At 59.9% G+C, this 17,883-nt stretch overlaps 1 protein-coding gene across 6 annotated transcripts in view; it reads right to left on the bottom strand.

The window, feature by feature from the left end:
• The window catches only part of LOC147120730 (tensin-1-like), a 303,214-nt gene that overhangs the window by 26,797 nt on the left and 258,534 nt on the right, over positions 1 to 17,883 (bottom strand). For all 6 annotated transcript variants that reach the window (XM_085986962.1, XM_085986961.1, XM_085986958.1 and 3 more), the window contains 3 exons: positions 4,438 to 4,569; positions 4,057 to 4,149; positions 3,306 to 3,383 (listed from right to left, as the gene is read on the bottom strand). In XM_085986962.1, the coding sequence (XP_085843088.1) occupies positions 3,306 to 3,383; positions 4,057 to 4,149; positions 4,438 to 4,569 (303 nt within the window). The remainder of the gene's footprint in view (positions 1 to 3,305; positions 3,384 to 4,056; positions 4,150 to 4,437; positions 4,570 to 17,883) is intronic.

Genomic DNA, 17,883 nt, shown 5'->3' with positions numbered 1-17,883 from the left:
GTGGAGTGCACATCCTGCGGGAAATGTCAGCGTAGCCCCCTGGAGGGATGAGGAACGGAGTGAGCAGGAATTGACCTCATTCCTGAGAAACACACAGGCTGAGGGGAAAAGAACAAATGCTGTTTTCTCAAGGACGGCCGGAGGAGGGAAAGGGTCTAACTGGTTGTGTGCAGACCCGGAGTGTGAGCAGGGTGAGGGGAAGGGGCCACTGCAGGATTAAAGAAAGCCTCCCTGCCCCCCAGCGCAGGGCAGAGCGCGCACAACGCAGGTCACAGCCGCGACTCAGCAAACTGAACCGGCTGCTGGGCTCCGCTGGTCGGGGTTAAACTGGGGCCAGTTACAGCCGCTGAAACCCTCCCCCAATCGTCACCAGCCAAACTAAACAGTCAGCATTAGCAGCCGATCAGCCATGGGAGGCGTCACAGCAGAGACCGATCCAAGCACACGTACATGCCAGCAGGGGTAACGGGATTGCGATCGGGAGCGGGAGTGAATCCGCACCCCAAGCACCCACCCCCCGGCACCCTTAAGGTAGAATAAAAATCGCTCCAAGAGGATTCACTCAGGAGTGATTAAAAAGACGAAAGGGACTGAGGCTAACTGGAGCTCGTGCTGCTGCCGGCGTAGACTACAGACAGTTAAAGTCCCTCCAGATGTTTCCGCAGTGCGCGGTGTTTACGTGTCTGCCTGGATCCACCCGAGCACAGAACAATAGCGGGATGTGAGTCCGTGCCAAACACCGGTAACAGGGGAGCTTCCAACACAACAAGCTGCTTTATAAGTGAGTCAGTTTTTCTGCTTCTTGAGGAGTGCAAACTCAAAGCTGAAAATGGAACATTCAACTACATCAAACACTCCCAGGGCAGGTACAGCACGCGTTAGATACAGAGTAAAGCTCCCTCTACACTGTCCCATCAAACACTCCCAGGGCAGGTACAGCACGGGTTAGATACAGAGTAAAGCTCCCTCTACACTGTCCCCATCAAACACTCCCAGGGCAGGTACAGCACGGGTTAGATACAGAGTAAAGCTCCCTCTACACTGTCCCATCAAACACTCCCAGGGCAGGTACAGCATGGGTTAGATACAGAGTAAAGCTCCCTCTGCACTGTCCCATCAAACACTCCCAGGGCAGGTACAGCATGGGTTAGATACAGAGTAAAGCTCCCTCTACACTGTCCCATCAAACACTCCCAGGGCAGGTACAGCACGGGTTAGATGCAGAGTAAAGCTCCCTCAACACTGTCCCATCAAACACTCCCAGGGCAGGTACAGCACGGGTTAGATACAGAGTAAAGCTCCCTCTACACTGTCCCATCAAACACTCCCAGGGCAGGTACAGCATGGGTTAGATACAGAGTAAAGCTCCCTCTACACTGTCCCCATCAAACACTCCCAGGGCAGGTACAGCACGGGTTAGATACAGAGTAAAGCTCCCTCTGCACTGTCCCATCAAACACTCCCAGGGCAGGTACAGCATGGGTTAGATACAGAGTAAAGCTCCCTCTACACTGTCCCATCAAACACTCCCAGGGCAGGTACAGCACGGGTTAGATGCAGAGTAAAGCTCCCTCAACACTGTCCCATCAAACACTCCCAGGGCAGGTACAGCACGGGTTAGATACAGAGTAAAGCTCCCTCTACACTGTCCCATCAAACACTCCCAGGGCAGGTACAGCATGGGTTAGATACAGAGTAAAGCTCCCTCTACACTGTCCCCATCAAACACTCCCAGGGCAGGTACAGCACGGGTTAGATACAGAGTAAAGCTCCCTCTGCACTGTCCCATCAAACACTCCCAGGGCAGGTACAGCACGGGTTAGATACAGAGTAAAGCTCCCTCTACACTGTCCCATCAAACACTCCCAGGGCAGGTACAGCACGGGTTAGGTACAGAGTAAAGCTCCCTCTACACTGTCCCATCAAACACTCCCAGGGCAGGTACAGCACGGGTTAGGTACAGAGTAAAGCTCCCTCTACACTGTCCCATCAAACACTCCCAGGGCAGGTACAGCACGGGTTAGATACAGAGTAAAGCTCCCTCTACACTGTCCCATCAAACACTCCCAGGGCAGGTACAGCACGGGTTAGATACAGAGTAAAGCTCCCTCTACACTGTCCCATCAAACACTCCCAGGGCAGGTACAGCACGGGTTAGATACAGAGTAAAGCTCCCTCTACACTGCCCCATCAAACACTCCCAGGGCAGGTACAGCACGGGTTAGATACAGAGTAAAGCTCCCTCTACACTGCCCCATCAAATACTCCCACGGTAGGTACAGCACGGGTTAGATACAGAGTAAAGCTCCCTCTACACTGTCCCATCAAACACTCCCAGGGCAGGTACAGCACGGGGTTAGATACAGAGTAAAGCTCCCGCTACACTGTCCCATCAAACACTCCCAGGGCAGGTACAGCACGGGGTTAGATACAGAGTAAAGCTCCCGCTACACTGTCCCATCAAACACTCCCAGGGCAGGTACAGCACGGGGTTAGATACAGAGTAAAGCTCCCGCTACACTGTCCCATCAAACACTCCCAGGGCAGGTACAGCACGGGGTTAGATACAGAGTAAAGCTCCCGCTACACTGTCCCATCAAACACTCCCAGGGCAGGTACAGCACGGGTTAGATACAGAGTAAAGCTCCCTCTACACTGTCCCATCAAACACTCCCAGGGCAGGTACAGCATGGGTTAGATACAGAGTAAAGCTCCCTCTACACTGTCCCATCAAACACTCCCAGGGCAGGTACAGCACGGGTTAGATACAGAGTAAAGCTCCCTCTACACTGTCCCATCAAACACTCCCAGGGCAGGTACAGCACGGGTTAGATACAGAGTAAAGCTCCCTCTACACTGTCCCATCAAACACTCCCAGGGCAGGTACAGCACGAGTTAGATACAGAGTAAAGCTCCCTCTACACTGTCCCATCAAACACTCCCAGGGCAGGTACAGCACGGGTTAGATACAGAGTAAAGCTCCCTCTACACTGTCCCATCAAACACTCCCAGGGCAGGTACAGCACGAGTTAGATACAGAGTAAAGCTCCCTCTACACTGTCCCATCAAACACTCCCAGGGCAGGTACAGCATGGGTTAGATACAGAGTAAAGCTCCCTCTACACTGCCCCATCAAACACTCCCAGGGCAGGTACAGCACGGGTTAGATACAGAGTAAAGCTCCCTCTACACTGTCCCATCAAACACTCCCAGGGCAGGTACAGCACGGGTTAGATACAGAGTAAAGCTCCCTCGACAGTGACTCCTCAGTAGCGGTTGTGCCAGTGTTGCAGATTTTTACTCACCTCGACTTGGGATGACGAGTTTGCAGGGCAGGGCCAGTGGAGTGATGGAGTGCTGGTAAACCAGAGCAGACAGGCTCCCTAGGAACAAGAGACGGAAAGAAGGAGTCAGAGAACCGAGCCACAGAGGACACACATGCACACATACTCATGTACATACAGACACATACACACACAGACAAATCAGGACTTACTGATTATATTTGATAACAGGCACCTTTGTGTTTAACCTTGTTCTCACGCTATTGCCCCCTGATCTCGACCCCGGCCCTTGGCCCCTGACAGAGACCCTGTCCTGCAGCCTGCTGGTCTCGGACTGTCCCCGAGGCTGAATGTGTGAACAGCCCCGGCCCAGCCACAGTCTCTGATTCCACCCCACCCCCCCGGCCTCCAACCCCACCCCACCACCACCCCTTCTCCCCCTCGCCCTCCCCACCCCTCCTCCTCCCCGTGCCCCTCCCCCTATTCCCCCCTTCCCCACACCCAACCCCTCCCCTCCCCCTCCCCCGTTCGCACACCCAACCGCTCCCCCTCCCCTCCTCCCCCTCCCCATCCCCACAGCCAACCTCTCCCCCTCCCCTCCCCCAACTCCTCCCCCTATTCCTCCCCTCCCCCAACTCCTCCCCCTATTCCCCCCTTCCCCCACCCAACCTCTCCCCTCCCCCTCCCCCTGCCCGTTCCCAACACCCAACCCCCGCCTCAGCTCCCCCGTCCCCCGTTAGATCAGGTTCCTCAATCACGATGCTGCACTTACCAAAGTAAGGTTCGTTGGGACAGCCCTTCAATTTCACCCCCTTCGCACTGGTTTCGATTAGGAAATGTCGGACCAGCTCGTTGGTGATGTCACCTAGACAATGGAAAACATTGTGTTGGTGACTTATTCGATACTACTCGTGTACTCAGCGAGGAGAGGGCGACACCTGCAAGGACCTGGATCAGCAACACTGCAGTGCCGCTCTCAGACACTGAAGGGCAGCGGTGAGCTTCGGCACTGACAGTTACAGACTCGAGTTAGTGTACACAGACCCCGGGGAGAGAGTACAGGCCCCCCGGGGAGAGAGAGCAAACCCCGGGGAGAGACTACAGACCCCTGGGGAGTGGGCACAGGTGGTGGGGGTGAGAGCTGTGTCCGTACCTTTCTTACTTTGCTGAGCGATGGTCGGAGGAGGTGTGGAGACCTTCATGGCCAGTCCGTAGGCCCCACGGAACGAGTGGCTGTCTCGGATGATGAACGCTCCAGGATCACGGTCCCTCAGCAGGCCAATCGCTGGGGGAATAGGAGTAAAGGAGGGCATATTGTGAGGGATGAGAGAGGGGAGAGATGGGAGCACGGTGGGAGAGGGGAGAATGAGAGGAGAGATGGGAGAGGGAGAGAGGGTGAGGGTGAAGAAGGGGAGAGGTGGGAGAGGGAGAGAGGGTGAGGGTGAAGGAGGGGAGAGGTGGGAGAGGGGAGAGGGGGGAGAGATGGGAGGGAGAGGATACTTAATACATTTTATTCTGAAAATGTAATCGACAACAACACAAACAAGTCCGTTTTTGGCAGAGAGGGGTTGTAGTGTGAGTCTCGGCTACCAGTCCAGACGCTCACTGATGGTGATTGTGTCTGAGAATTGGGGAAATAGTGGAGCTCGGTCTCCGCTCACCTGGTCATGGTCTGGGCTGGCAGTGGAATCTTGCGCAGTAACCCCTCAGGGTGAAGCGATGGGCTCAGATTTTGCGGTGGTAATGACGGCGAAACTGTCAGTATACGACGTCATTACCCCTCTGAAACTGACCGTAACTTCAGGATTTAGCGCATGCGCAGAAAAAGAGACATCCTGCTCCGCCACAGACTGCACTGTGAAACTCCCCACAGCCAGCAATCACTGAAATCACTCGGAATGACGAAAGCTTCCCCGCTGACCGCAAATTCCGGGCCATGGTCTCCTGATGGTGAATCTGTTCCTCTGGGAAGCGTCCCATACATTTCCGCAACCCCCTCCTCTCCTGAAGGCGCTGAATCTCGCTGGGGTTTGGTTGGCGACGGCAGTGGGCCAGTCTCCGTGTGTGACACTGGATATTCACTGAATCCCAGCCACCAGCGCACCCCAGCGTTCACACTGAGCCACGCGCTGAAGTCATGGACCTATCGCGCAACAACAGGAGTGTGCCGCCAATCCCTGAGTGTGGGAGCCACTTCAATGATCAAACCGGCCCCCACAAGAATGCCCTTAACTGCCCCCAGACACTGGGGCAGAGAGAAAGTGATTGAGACCTCGGTGTTGGCCATGGCTCAGTGTCCACACATTCGCCTCTGAGTCAGGAGGTCGTGGTTCGAGCCCCACTCCAGAGACTTGAGCGCATAATCTAGGCTGACACTCCTGATGCAGTACTGAGGGAGCGCCGCACTGTCGGAGGGGCAGTACTGAGGGAGTGCTGCACTGTCGGAGGGTCAGTACTGAGGGAGTGCTGCACTGTCAGAGGGTCAGTACTGAGGGAGTGCTGCACTGTCGGAGGGGCAGTACTGAGGGAGCGCTGCACTGTCGGAGGGTCAGTACTGAGGGAGTGCTGCACTGTCGGAGGGTCAGTACTGAGGGAGTGCTGCACTGTCAGAGGGTCAGTACTGAGGGAGTGCTGCACTGTCAGAGGGTCAGTACTGAGGGAGTGCTGCACTGTCGGAGGGGCAGTACTGAGGGAGTGCTGCACTGTCGGAGGGTCAGTACTGAGGGAGTGCTGCACTGTCAGAGGGGCAGTACTGAGGGAGTGCTGCACTGTCGGAGGGTCAGTGCTGAGGGAGTGCTGCACTGTCGGAGGACCAGTACTGAGGGAGCGCTGCACTGTCAGAGGGTCAGTACTGAGGGAGTGCTGCACTGTCGGAGGGGCAGAACTGAGGGAGTGCTGCACTGTCGGAGGGGCAGAACTGAGGGAGTGCTGCAACGTCGGAGGGGCAGTACTGAGGGAGTGCTGCACTGTCGGAGGGTCAGTACTGAGGGAGTGCTGCACTGTCAGAGGGGCAGTACTGAGGGAGTGCTGCACTGTCGGAGGGTCAGTACTGAGGGAGTGCTGCACTGTCAGAGGGGCAGTACTGAGGGAGTGCTGCACTGTCGGAGGGTCAGTACTGAGGGAGTGCTGCACTGTCGGAGGACCAGTACTGAGGGAGCGCTGCACTGTCAGAGGGTCAGCACTGAGGGAGTGCTGCACTGTCGGTAGGGACAGTACTGAGGGAGTGCTGCACTGTCGGTAGGGACAGTACTGAGGGAGCGCAGCACTGTCGGAGGGGCAGTACTGAGGGAGCGCTGCACTGTCGGAGGGGCAGTACTGAGGGAGCGCTGCACTGTCAAAGGGTCAGTACTGAGGGAACGCTGCACTGTTAGAGGGGCAGTACTGAGGGAGTGCTGCAATGTCGGAGGGTCAGTACTGAGGGAGTGCTGCACTGTCGGTGGGTCAGTACTGAGGGAGTGCTGCACTGTCGGAGGGTCAGTACTGTGGGAGCGCTGCACTGTCGGAGGGTAAGTACGAAGGGAGCGCTGCACTGTCGGAGGGTCAGTACTGAGGGAGCGCTGCACTGTCGGAGGGGCAGTACTGAGGGAGTGCTGCACTGTCGGAGGGGCAGTACTGAGGGAGTGCTGCACTGTCGGAGGGTCAGTACTGAGGGAACGCTGCACTGTCGGAGGGTCAGTACTGAGGGAGCGCTGCACTGTCGGAGGGTCAGTACTGAGGGAGCGCTGCACTGTCGGAGGGGCAGTACTGAGGGAGTGCTGCACTGTCGGTAGGGACAATACTGAGGGAGTGCTGCACTGTCGGTAGGGACAGTACTGAGGGAGCGCTGCACTGTCGGAGGGGCGGTACTGAGGGAGTGCTGCACTGTCGGAGGGGCAGTACTGAGGGAGCGCTGCACTGTCGGAGGGTCAGTACTGAGGGAGTGCCGCACTGTCGGAGGGTCAGTACTGAAGGAACGCTGCACTGTCGGAGGGTCAGTACTGAGGGAGCGCTGCACTGTCGGAGGGTCAGTGCTGAGGGAGCGCTGCACTGTCGGAGGGGCAGTACTGAGGGAGTGCTGCGCTGTCGGTAGGGTCAGTACTGAGGGAGTGCTGCACTGTCGGTAGGGACAGTACTGAGGGAGTGCTGCACTGTCGGAGGGGCAGTACTGAGGGAGCGCTGCAATGTCGGAGGACCAGTACTGAGGGAGCGCTGCACTGTCGGAGGGGCGGTACTGAGGGAGTGCTGCACTGTCGGTAGGGACAATACTGAGGGAGTGCTGCACTGTCGGTAGGGACAGTACTGAGGGAGCGCTGCACTGTCAGAGGGTCAGTACTGAGGGAACGCTGCACTGTCAGAGGGGCAGTGCTGAGGGAGTGCTGTACTGTCGGAGGGTCAGTACTGAGGGAGTGCTGCACTGTCGGAGGACCACTACTGAGGGAGCGCTGCACTGTCAGAGGGTCAGTACTAAGGGAGCGCTGCACTGTCGGAGGGTCAGTACTGAGGGAGCGCTGCACTGTCGGAGGGGCAGTACTGAGGGAGCGCTGCACTGTCGGAGGGGCAGTACTGAGGGAGTGCTGCACTGTCGGTAGGGACAGTACTGAGGGAGTGCTGCACTGTCGGTAGGGACAGTACTGAGGGAGCGCTGCACTGTCGGAGGGGCAGTACTGAGGGAGCGCTGCACTGTCAGAGGGTCAGTACTGAGGGAACGCTGTACTGTCAGAGGGGCAGTACTGAGGGAGTGCTGCACTGTCGGAGGGTCAGTACTGAGGGAGTGCTGCACTGTCAGAGGGTTAGTACTGAGGGAACGCTGCACTGTCGGAGGGTCAGCACTGAGGGAGTGCTGCACTGTCGGAGGGTCAGTACTGAGGGAGCGCTGCACTGTCGGAGGGTCAGTACTGTGGGAGCGCTGCACTGTCGGAGGGTAAGTACTAAGGGAGTGCTGCACTGTCGGAGGGTCAGTACTGAGGGAGCGCTGCACTGTCGGAGGGGCAGTACTGAGGGAGTGCTGCACTGTCGGAGGGGCAATACTGAGGGAGTGCTGCACTGTCGGAGGGTCAGTACTGAGGGAACGCTGCACTGTCGGAGGGTCAGTACTGAGGGAGCGCTGCACTGTCGGAGGGTCAGTACTGAGGGAGCGCTGCACTGTCGGAGGGGCAGTACTGAGGGAGCGCTGCACTGTCGGAGGGGCAGTACTGAGGGAGCGCTGCACTGTCGGAGGGGCAGTACTGAGGGAGTGCTGCACTGTCGGTAGGGACAGTACTGAGGGAGCGCTGCACTGTCGGAGGGTCAGTACTGAGGGAGCGCTGCACTGTCGGAGGGTCAGTGCTGAGGGAGCGCTGCACTGTCGGAGGGGCAGTACTGAGGGAGTGCTGCGCTGTCGGTAGGGACAGTACTGAGGGAGTGCTGCACTGTCGGTAGGGACAGTACTGAGGGAGTGCTGCACTGTCGGTAGGGACAATACTGAGGGAGTGCTGCACTGTCGGTAGGGACAGTACTGAGGGAGCGCTGCACTGTCGGAGGGGCGGTACTGAGGGAGTGCTGCACTGTCGGAGGGGCAGTACTGAGGGAGCGCTGCACTGTCGGAGGGTCAGTACTGAGGGAGTGCCGCACTGTCGGAGGGTCAGTACTGAAGGAACGCTGCACTGTCGGAGGGTCAGTACTGAGGGAGCGCTGCACTGTCGGAGGGTCAGTGCTGAGGGAGCGCTGCACTGTCGGAGGGGCAGTACTGAGGGAGTGCTGCGCTGTCGGTAGGGTCAGTACTGAGGGAGTGCTGCACTGTCGGTAGGGACAGTACTGAGGGAGTGCTGCACTGTCGGAGGGGCAGTACTGAGGGAGCGCTGCACTGTCGGAGGACCAGTACTGAGGGAGCGCTGCACTGTCGGAGGGGCGGTACTGAGGGAGTGCTGCACTGTCGGTAGGGACAATACTGAGGGAGTGCTGCACTGTCGGTAGGGACAGTACTGAGGGAGCGCTGCACTGTCAGAGGGTCAGTACTGAGGGAACGCTGCACTGTCAGAGGGGCAGTGCTGAGGGAGTGCTGTACTGTCGGAGGGTCAGTACTGAGGGAGTGCTGCACTGTCGGAGGACCAGTACTGAGGGAGCGCTGCACTGTCAGAGGGTCAGTACTGAGGGAGCGCTGCACTGTCGGAGGGTAAGTACTAAGGGAGCGCTGCACTGTCGGAGGGTCAGTACTGAGGGAGCGCTGCACTGTCGGAGGGGCAGTACTGAGCGCTGCACTGTCGGAGGGGCAGTACTGAGGGAGTGCTGCACTGTCGGTAGGGACAGTACTGAGGGAGTGCTGCACTGTCGGTAGGGACAGTACTGAGGGAGCGCTGCACTGTCGGAGGGGCAGTACTGAGGGAGCGCTGCACTGTCAGAGGGTCAGTACTGAGGGAACGCTGTACTGTCAGAGGGGCAGTACTGAGGGAGTGCTGCACTGTCGGAGGGTCAGTACTGAGGGAGTGCTGCACTGTCAGAGGGTCAGTACTGAGGGAACGCTGCACTGTCGGAGGGTCAGTACTGAGGGAGTGCTGCACTGTCGGAGGGTCAGTACTGAGGGAGTGCTGCACTGTCGGAGGGTCAGTACTGTGGGAGCGCTGCACTGTCGGAGGGTAAGTACTAAGGGAGTGCTGCACTGTCGGAGGGTCAGTACTGAGGGAGCGCTGCACTGTCGGAGGGGCAGTACTGAGGGAGTGCTGCACTGTCGGAGGGGCAATACTGAGGGAGTGCTGCACTGTCGGAGGGTCAGTACTGAGGGAACGCTGCACTGTCGGAGGGTCAGTGCTGAGGGAGCGCTGCACTGTCGGAGGGGCAGTACTGAGGGAGTGCTGCACTGTCGGAGGGGCAGTACTGAGGGAGTGCTGCACTGTCGGTAGGGACAGTACTGAGGGAGTGCTGCACTGTCGGAGGGGCAGTACTGAGGGAGCGCTGCACTGTCGGAGGGTCAGTGCTGAGGGAGCGCTGCACTGTCGGAGGGGCAGTACTGAGGGAGTGCTGCACTGTCGGTAGGGACAGTACTGAGGGAGTGCTGCACTGTCGGAGGGTCAGTACTGAGGGAGTGCTGCACTGTCGGAGGACCAGTACTGAGGGAGCGCTGCACTGTCGGAGGGGCGATACTGAGGGAGTGCTGCACTGTCGGTAGCGACAGTACTGAGGGAGTGCTGCACTGTCGGTAGGGACAGTACTGAGGGAGCGCTGCACTGTCAGAGGGGCAGTACTGAGGGAGCGCTGTACTGTCGGAGGGGCAGTACTGAGGGAGCGCTGCACTGTCAGAGGGTCAGTACTGAGGGAACGCTGCACTGTCAGAGGGGCAGTGCTGAGGGAGTGCTGTACTGTCGGAGGGTCAGTACTGAGGGAGTGCTGCACTGTCAGAGGGTCAGTACTGAGGGAACGCTGCACTGTCGGAGAGTCAGTACTGAGGGAGTGCTGCACTGTCGGAGGACCAGTACTGAGGGAGCGCTGCACTGTCAGAGGGTCAGTACTGAGGGAACGCTGCACTGTCGGAGGGTCAGTACTGAGGGAGCGCTGCACTGTCGGAGGGTAAGTACTAAGGGAGCGCTGCACTGTCGGAGGGTCAGTACTGAGGGAGCGCTGCACTGTCGGAGGGGCAGTACTGAGAGAGTGCTGCACTGTCGGAGGGGCAGTACTGAGGGAGTGCTGCACTGTCGGAGGGTCAGTACTGAGGGAACGCTGCACTGTCGGAGGGTCAGTACTGAGGGAGCGCTGCACTGTCGGAGGGTCAGTACTGAGGGAGCGCTGCACTGTCGGAGGGGCAGTACTGAGGGAGTGCTGCACTGTCGGTAGGGACAGTACTGAGGGAGCGCTGCACTGTCGGTGGGGCAGTACTGAGGGAGTGCTGCACTGTCAGTGGGGCAGTGCTGAGGGAGCGCTGCACTGTCGGAGGGGCAGTACTGAGGGAGTGCTGCACTGTCGGTAGGGACAATACTGAGGGAGTGCTGCACTGTCGGTAGGGACAGTACTGAGGGAGCGCTGCACTGTCGGAGGGGCGGTACTGAGGGAGTGCTGCACTGTCGGAGGGGCAGTACTGAGGGAGCGCTGCACTGTCGGAGGGTCAGTACTGAGGGAGTGCCGCACTGTCGGAGGGTCAGTACTGAGGGAACGCTGCACTGTCGGAGGGTCAGTACTGAGGGAGCGCTGCACTGTCGGAGGGTCAGTGCTGAGGGAGCGCTGCACTGTCGGAGGGGCAGTACTGAGGGAGTGCTGCGCTGTCGGTAGGGACAGTACTGAGGAAGTGCTGCACTGTCGGTAGGGACAGTACTGAGGGAGTGCTGCACTGTCGGTAGGGACAATACTGAGGGAGTGCTGCACTGTCGGTAGGGACAGTACTGAGGGAGCGCTGCACTGTCGGAGGGGCGGTACTGAGGGAGTGCTGCACTGTCGGAGGGGCAGTACTGAGGGAGCGCTGCACTGTCGGAGGGTCAGTACTGAGGGAGTGCCGCACTGTCGGAGGGTCAGTACTGAAGGAACGCTGCACTGTCGGAGGGTCAGTACTGAGGGAGCGCTGCACTGTCGGAGGGTCAGTGCTGAGGGAGCGCTGCACTGTCGGAGGGGCAGTACTGAGGGAGTGCTGCGCTGTCGGTAGGGTCAGTACTGAGGGAGTGCTGCACTGTCGGTAGGGACAGTACTGAGGGAGTGCTGCACTGTCGGAGGGGCAGTACTGAGGGAGCGCTGCACTGTCGGAGGACCAGTACTGAGGGAGCGCTGCACTGTCGGAGGGGCGGTACTGAGGGAGTGCTGCACTGTCGGTAGGGACAATACTGAGGGAGTGCTGCACTGTCGGTAGGGACAGTACTGAGGGAGCGCTGCACTGTCAGAGGGTCAGTACTGAGGGAACGCTGCACTGTCAGAGGGGCAGTGCTGAGGGAGTGCTGTACTGTCGGAGGGTCAGTACTGAGGGAGTGCTGCACTGTCGGAGGACCAGTACTGAGGGAGCGCTGCACTGTCAGAGGGTCAGTACTGAGGGAGCGCTGCACTGTCGGAGGGTAAGTACTAAGGGAGCGCTGCACTGTCGGAGGGTCAGTACTGAGGGAGCGCTGCACTGTCGGAGGGGCAGTACTGAGCGCTGCACTGTCGGAGGGGCAGTACTGAGGGAGTGCTGCACTGTCGGTAGGGACAGTACTGAGGGAGTGCTGCACTGTCGGTAGGGACAGTACTGAGGGAGCGCTGCACTGTCGGAGGGGCAGTACTGAGGGAGCGCTGCACTGTCAGAGGGTCAGTACTGAGGGAACGCTGTACTGTCAGAGGGGCAGTACTGAGGGAGTGCTGCACTGTCGGAGGGTCAGTACTGAGGGAGTGCTGCACTGTCAGAGGGTCAGTACTGAGGGAACGCTGCACTGTCGGAGGGTCAGTACTGAGGGAGTGCTGCACTGTCGGAGGGTCAGTACTGAGGGAGTGCTGCACTGTCGGAGGGTCAGTACTGTGGGAGCGCTGCACTGTCGGAGGGTAAGTACTAAGGGAGTGCTGCACTGTCGGAGGGTCAGTACTGAGGGAGCGCTGCACTGTCGGAGGGGCAGTACTGAGGGAGTGCTGCACTGTCGGAGGGGCAATACTGAGGGAGTGCTGCACTGTCGGAGGGTCAGTACTGAGGGAACGCTGCACTGTCGGAGGGTCAGTACTGAGGGAGCGCTGCACTGTCGGAGGGTCAGTGCTGAGGGAGCGCTGCACTGTAGGAGGGGCAGTACTGAGGGAGTGCTGCACTGTCGGTAGGGACAGTACTGAGGGAGTGCTGCACTGTCGGAGGGTCAGTACTGAGGGAGTGCTGCACTGTCGGAGGACCAGTACTGAGGGAGCGCTGCACTGTCGGAGGGGCGATACTGAGGGAGTGCTGCACTGTCGGTAGCGACAGTACTGAGGGAGTGCTGCACTGTCGGTAGGGACAGTACTGAGGGAGCGCTGCACTGTCAGAGGGGCAGTACTGAGGGAGCGCTGTACTGTCGGAGGGGCAGTACTGAGGGAGCGCTGCACTGTCAGAGGGTCAGTACTGAGGGAACGCTGCACTGTCAGAGGGTCAGTACTGAGGGAGTGCTGCACTGTCGGAGGACCAGTACTGAGGGAGCGCTGCACTGTCAGAGGGTCAGTACTGAGGGAACGCTGCACTGTCGGAGGGTCAGTACTGAGGGAGCGCTGCACTGTCGGAGGGTAAGTACTAAGGGAGCGCTGCACTGTCGGAGGGTCAGTACTGAGGGAGCGCTGCACTGTCGGAGGGGCAGTACTGAGAGAGTGCTGCACTGTCGGAGGGGCAGTACTGAGGGAGTGCTGCACTGTCGGAGGGTCAGTACTGAGGGAACGCTGCACTGTCGGAGGGTCAGTACTGAGGGAGCGCTGCACTGTCGGAGGGTCAGTACTGAGGGAGCGCTGCACTGTCGGAGGGGCAGTACTGAGGGAGTGCTGCACTGTCGGTAGGGACAGTACTGAGGGAGTGCTGCACTGTCAGTGGGGCAGTGCTGAGGGAGCGCTGCACTGTCGGAGGGGCAGTACTGAGGGAGTGCTGCACTGTCGGTAGGCACAATACTGAGGGAGTGCTGCACTGTCGGTAGGGACAGTACTGAGGGAGCGCTGCACTGTCGGAGGGGCGGTACTGAGGGAGTGCTGCACTGTCGGAGGGGCAGTACTGAGGGAGCGCTGCACTGTCGGAGGGTCAGTACTGAGGGAGTGCCGCACTGTCGGAGGGTCAGTACTGAGGGAACGCTGCACTGTCGGAGGGTCAGTACTGAGGGAGCGCTGCACTGTCGGAGGGTCAGTGCTGAGGGAGCGCTGCACTGTCGGAGGGGCAGTACTGAGGGAGTGCTGCACTGTCGGTAGGGACAGTACTGAGGGAGTGCTGCACTGTCGGTAGGGACAGTACTGAGGGAGTGCTGCACTGTCGGAGGGGCAGTACTGAGGGAGTGCTGCACTGTCGGAGGACCAGTACTGAGGGAGTGCTGCACTGTCGGAGGGGCAGTACTGAGGGAGTGCTGCACTGTCGGAGGGGCAGTACTGAGGGAGCGCTGCACTGTCGGAGGGCAGTACTGAGGGAGCGCTGCACTGTCGGAGGACCAGTACTGAGGGAGCGCTGCACTGTCGGAGGGGCAGTACTGAGGGAGCGCTGCACTGTGGGAGGGGCAGCACTGAGGGAGCACTGCACTGTCGGGGGGCAGTACTGAGGGAGCGCTGCACTGTCGAAGGGTCAGTCCTGAGGGAACGCTGCACTGTCGGAGGGTCAGTACTGAGGGAACGCTGCACTGTCGGAGGGTCAGTACTGAGGGAACGCTGCACTGTCGGAGGGTCAGTACTGAGGGAGTGCTGCACTGTCGGAGGGGTAGTACTGAGGGAGTGCTGCACTGTCGGAGGGGCAGTACTGAGGGAGCGCTGCACTGTCGGAGGGGCAGTACTGAGGGAGCGCTGCACTGTCGGAGGGGCAGTACTGAGGGAGCGCTGCACTGTCGGAGGGGCAGTACTGAGGGAGTGCTGCACTGTCGGAGGGGCAGTACTGAGGGAGCGCTGCACTGTCGGAGGGGCAGTACTGAGGGAGTGCTGCACTGTCGGTAGGGACAATACTGAGGGAGTGCTGCACTGTCGGTAGGGACAGTACTGAGGGAGCGCTGCACTGTCGGAGGGGCGGTACTGAGGGAGTGCTGCACTGTCGGAGGGGCAGTACTGAGGGAGCGCTGCACTGTCGGAGGGTCAGTACTGAGGGAGTGCCGCACTGTCGGAGGGTCAGTACTGAGGGAACGCTGCACTGTCGGAGGGTCAGTACTGAGGGAGCGCTGCACTGTCGGAGGGTCAGTGCTGAGGGAGCGCTGCACTGTCGGAGGGGCAGTACTGAGGGAGCGCTGCGCTGTCGGTAGCGACAGTACTGAGGAAGTGCTGCGCTGTCGGTAGGGACAGTACTGAGGGAGTGCTGCACTGTCGGAGGGGCAGTACTGAGGGAGCGCTGCACTGTCGGAGGGGCAGTACTGAGGGAGCGCTGCACTGTCGGAGGGTCAGTACTGAGGGAGTGCCGCACTGTCGGAGGGTCAGTACTGAAGGAACGCTGCACTGTCGGAGGGTCAGTACTGAGGGAGCGCTGCACTGTCGGAGGGTCAGTGCTGAGGGAGCGCTGCACTGTCGGAGGGGCAGTACTGAGGGAGTGCTGCGCTGTCGGTAGGGTCAGTACTGAGGGAGTGCTGCACTGTCGGTAGGGACAGTACTGAGGGAGTGCTGCACTGTCGGAGGGGCAGTACTGAGGGAGCGCTGCACTGTCGGAGGACCAGTACTGAGGGAGCGCTGCACTGTCGGAGGGGCGGTACTGAGGGAGTGCTGCACTGTCGGTAGGGACAATACTGAGGGAGTGCTGCACTGTCGGTAGGGACAGTACTGAGGGAGCGCTGCACTGTCAGAGGGTCAGTACTGAGGGAACGCTGCACTGTCAGAGGGGCAGCGCTGAGGGAGTGCTGTACTGTCGGAGGGTCAGTACTGAGGGAGTGCTGCACTGTCGGAGGACCAGTACTGAGGGAGCGCTGCACTGTCAGAGGGTCAGTACTGAGGGAGCGCTGCACTGTCGGAGGGTAAGTACTAAGGGAGCGCTGCACTGTCGGAGGGTCAGTACTGAGGGAGCGCTGCACTGTCGGAGGGGCAGTACTGAGCGCTGCACTGTCGGAGGGGCAGTACTGAGGGAGTGCTGCACTGTCGGTAGGGACAGTACTGAGGGAGTGCTGCACTGTCGGTAGGGACAGTACTGAGGGAGCGCTGCACTGTCGGAGGGGCAGTACTGAGGGAGCGCTGCACTGTCAGAGGGTCAGTACTGAGGGAACGCTGTACTGTCAGAGGGGCAGTACTGAGGGAGTGCTGCACTGTCGGAGGGTCAGTACTGAGGGAGTGCTGCACTGTCAGAGGGTCAGTACTGAGGGAACGCTGCACTGTCGGAGGGTCAGTACTGAGGGAGTGCTGCACTGTCGGAGGGTCAGTACTGAGGGAGTGCTGCACTGTCGGAGGGTCAGTACTGTGGGAGCGCTGCACTGTCGGAGGGTAAGTACTAAGGGAGTGCTGCACTGTCGGAGGGTCAGTACTGAGGGAGCGCTGCACTGTCGGAGGGGCAGTACTGAGGGAGCGCTGCACTGTCGGAGGGGCAATACTGAGGGAGTGCTGCACTGTCGGAGGGGCAATACTGAGGGAGTGCTGCACTGTCGGAGGGTCAGTACTGAGGGAACGCTGCACTGTCGGAGGGTCAGTACTGAGGGAGCGCTGCACTGTCGGAGGGTCAGTGCTGAGGGAGCGCTGCACTGTTGGAGGGGCAGTACTGAGGGAGTGCTGCACTGTCGGTAGGGACAGTACTGAGGGAGTGCTGCACTGTCGGAGGGTCAGTACTGAGGGAGTGCTGCACTGTCGGAGGACCAGTACTGAGGGAGCGCTGCACTGTCGGAGGGGCGATACTGAGGGAGTGCTGCACTGTCGGTAGCGACAGTACTGAGGGAGTGCTGCACTGTCGGTAGGGACAGTACTGAGGGAGCGCTGCACTGTCAGAGGGGCAGTACTGAGGGAGCGCTGTACTGTCGGAGGGGCAGTACTGAGGGAGCGCTGCACTGTCAGAGGGTCAGTACTGAGGGAACGCTGCACTGTCAGAGGGGCAGTGCTGAGGGAGTGCTGTACTGTCGGAGGGTCAGTACTGAGGGAGTGCTGCACTGTCAGAGGGTCAGTACTGAGGGAACGCTGCACTGTCGGAGAGTCAGTACTGAGGGAGTGCTGCACTGTCGGAAGACCAGTACTGAGGGAGCGCTGCACTGTCAGAGGGTCAGTACTGAGGGAACGCTGCACTGTCGGAGGGTCAGTACTGAGGGAGCGCTGCACTGTCGGAGGGTAAGTACTAAGGGAGCGCTGCACTGTCGGAGGGTCAGTACTGAGGGAGCGCTGCACTGTCGGAGGGGCAGTACTGAGAGAGTGCTGCACTGTCGGAGGGGCAGTACTGAGGGAGTGCTGCATTGTCGGAGGGTCAGTACTGAGGGAACGCTGCACTGTCGGAGGGTCAGTACTGAGGGAGTGCTGCACTGTCGGAGGGGCAGTACTGAGGGAGTGCTGCACTGTCGGAGGGGCAGTACTGAGGGAGCGCTGCACTGTCGGAGGGCAGTACTGAGGGAGCGCTGCACTGTCGGAGGACCAGTACTGAGGGAGCGCTGCACTGTCGGAGGGGCAGTACTGAGGGAGCGCTGCACTGTGGGAGGGGCAGCACTGAGGGAGCACTGCACTGTCGGGGGGCAGTACTGAGGGAGCGCTGCACTGTCGAAGGGTCAGTACTGAGGGAACGCTGCACTGTCGGAGGGTCAGTACTGAGGGAACGCTGCACTGTCGGAGGGTCAGTACTGAGGGAACGCTGCACTGTCGGAGGGTCAGTACTGAGGGAGTGCTGCACTGTCGGAGGGGTAGTACTGAGGGAGTGCTGCACTGTCGGAGGGGCAGTACTGAGGGAGCGCTGCACTGTCGGAGGGGCAGTACTGAGGGAGCGCTGCACTGTCGGAGGGGCAGTACTGAGGGAGCGCTGCACTGTCGGAGGGGCAGTACTGAGGGAGTGCTGCACTGTCGGAGGGGCAGTGCTGAGGGAGCGCTGCACTGTTGGAGGGGCAGTACTGAGGGAGCGCCGCACTGTCGG

The sequence above is a fragment of the Somniosus microcephalus genome, chromosome 4 (assembly GCF_052327205.1).
Source record: "Somniosus microcephalus isolate GS21.2 chromosome 4, FLI_Smic_1.0, whole genome shotgun sequence".
Taxonomy (NCBI): domain Eukaryota; kingdom Metazoa; phylum Chordata; class Chondrichthyes; order Squaliformes; family Somniosidae; genus Somniosus; species Somniosus microcephalus.
This window is presented reverse-complemented; position numbering and strand designations above follow the sequence as displayed.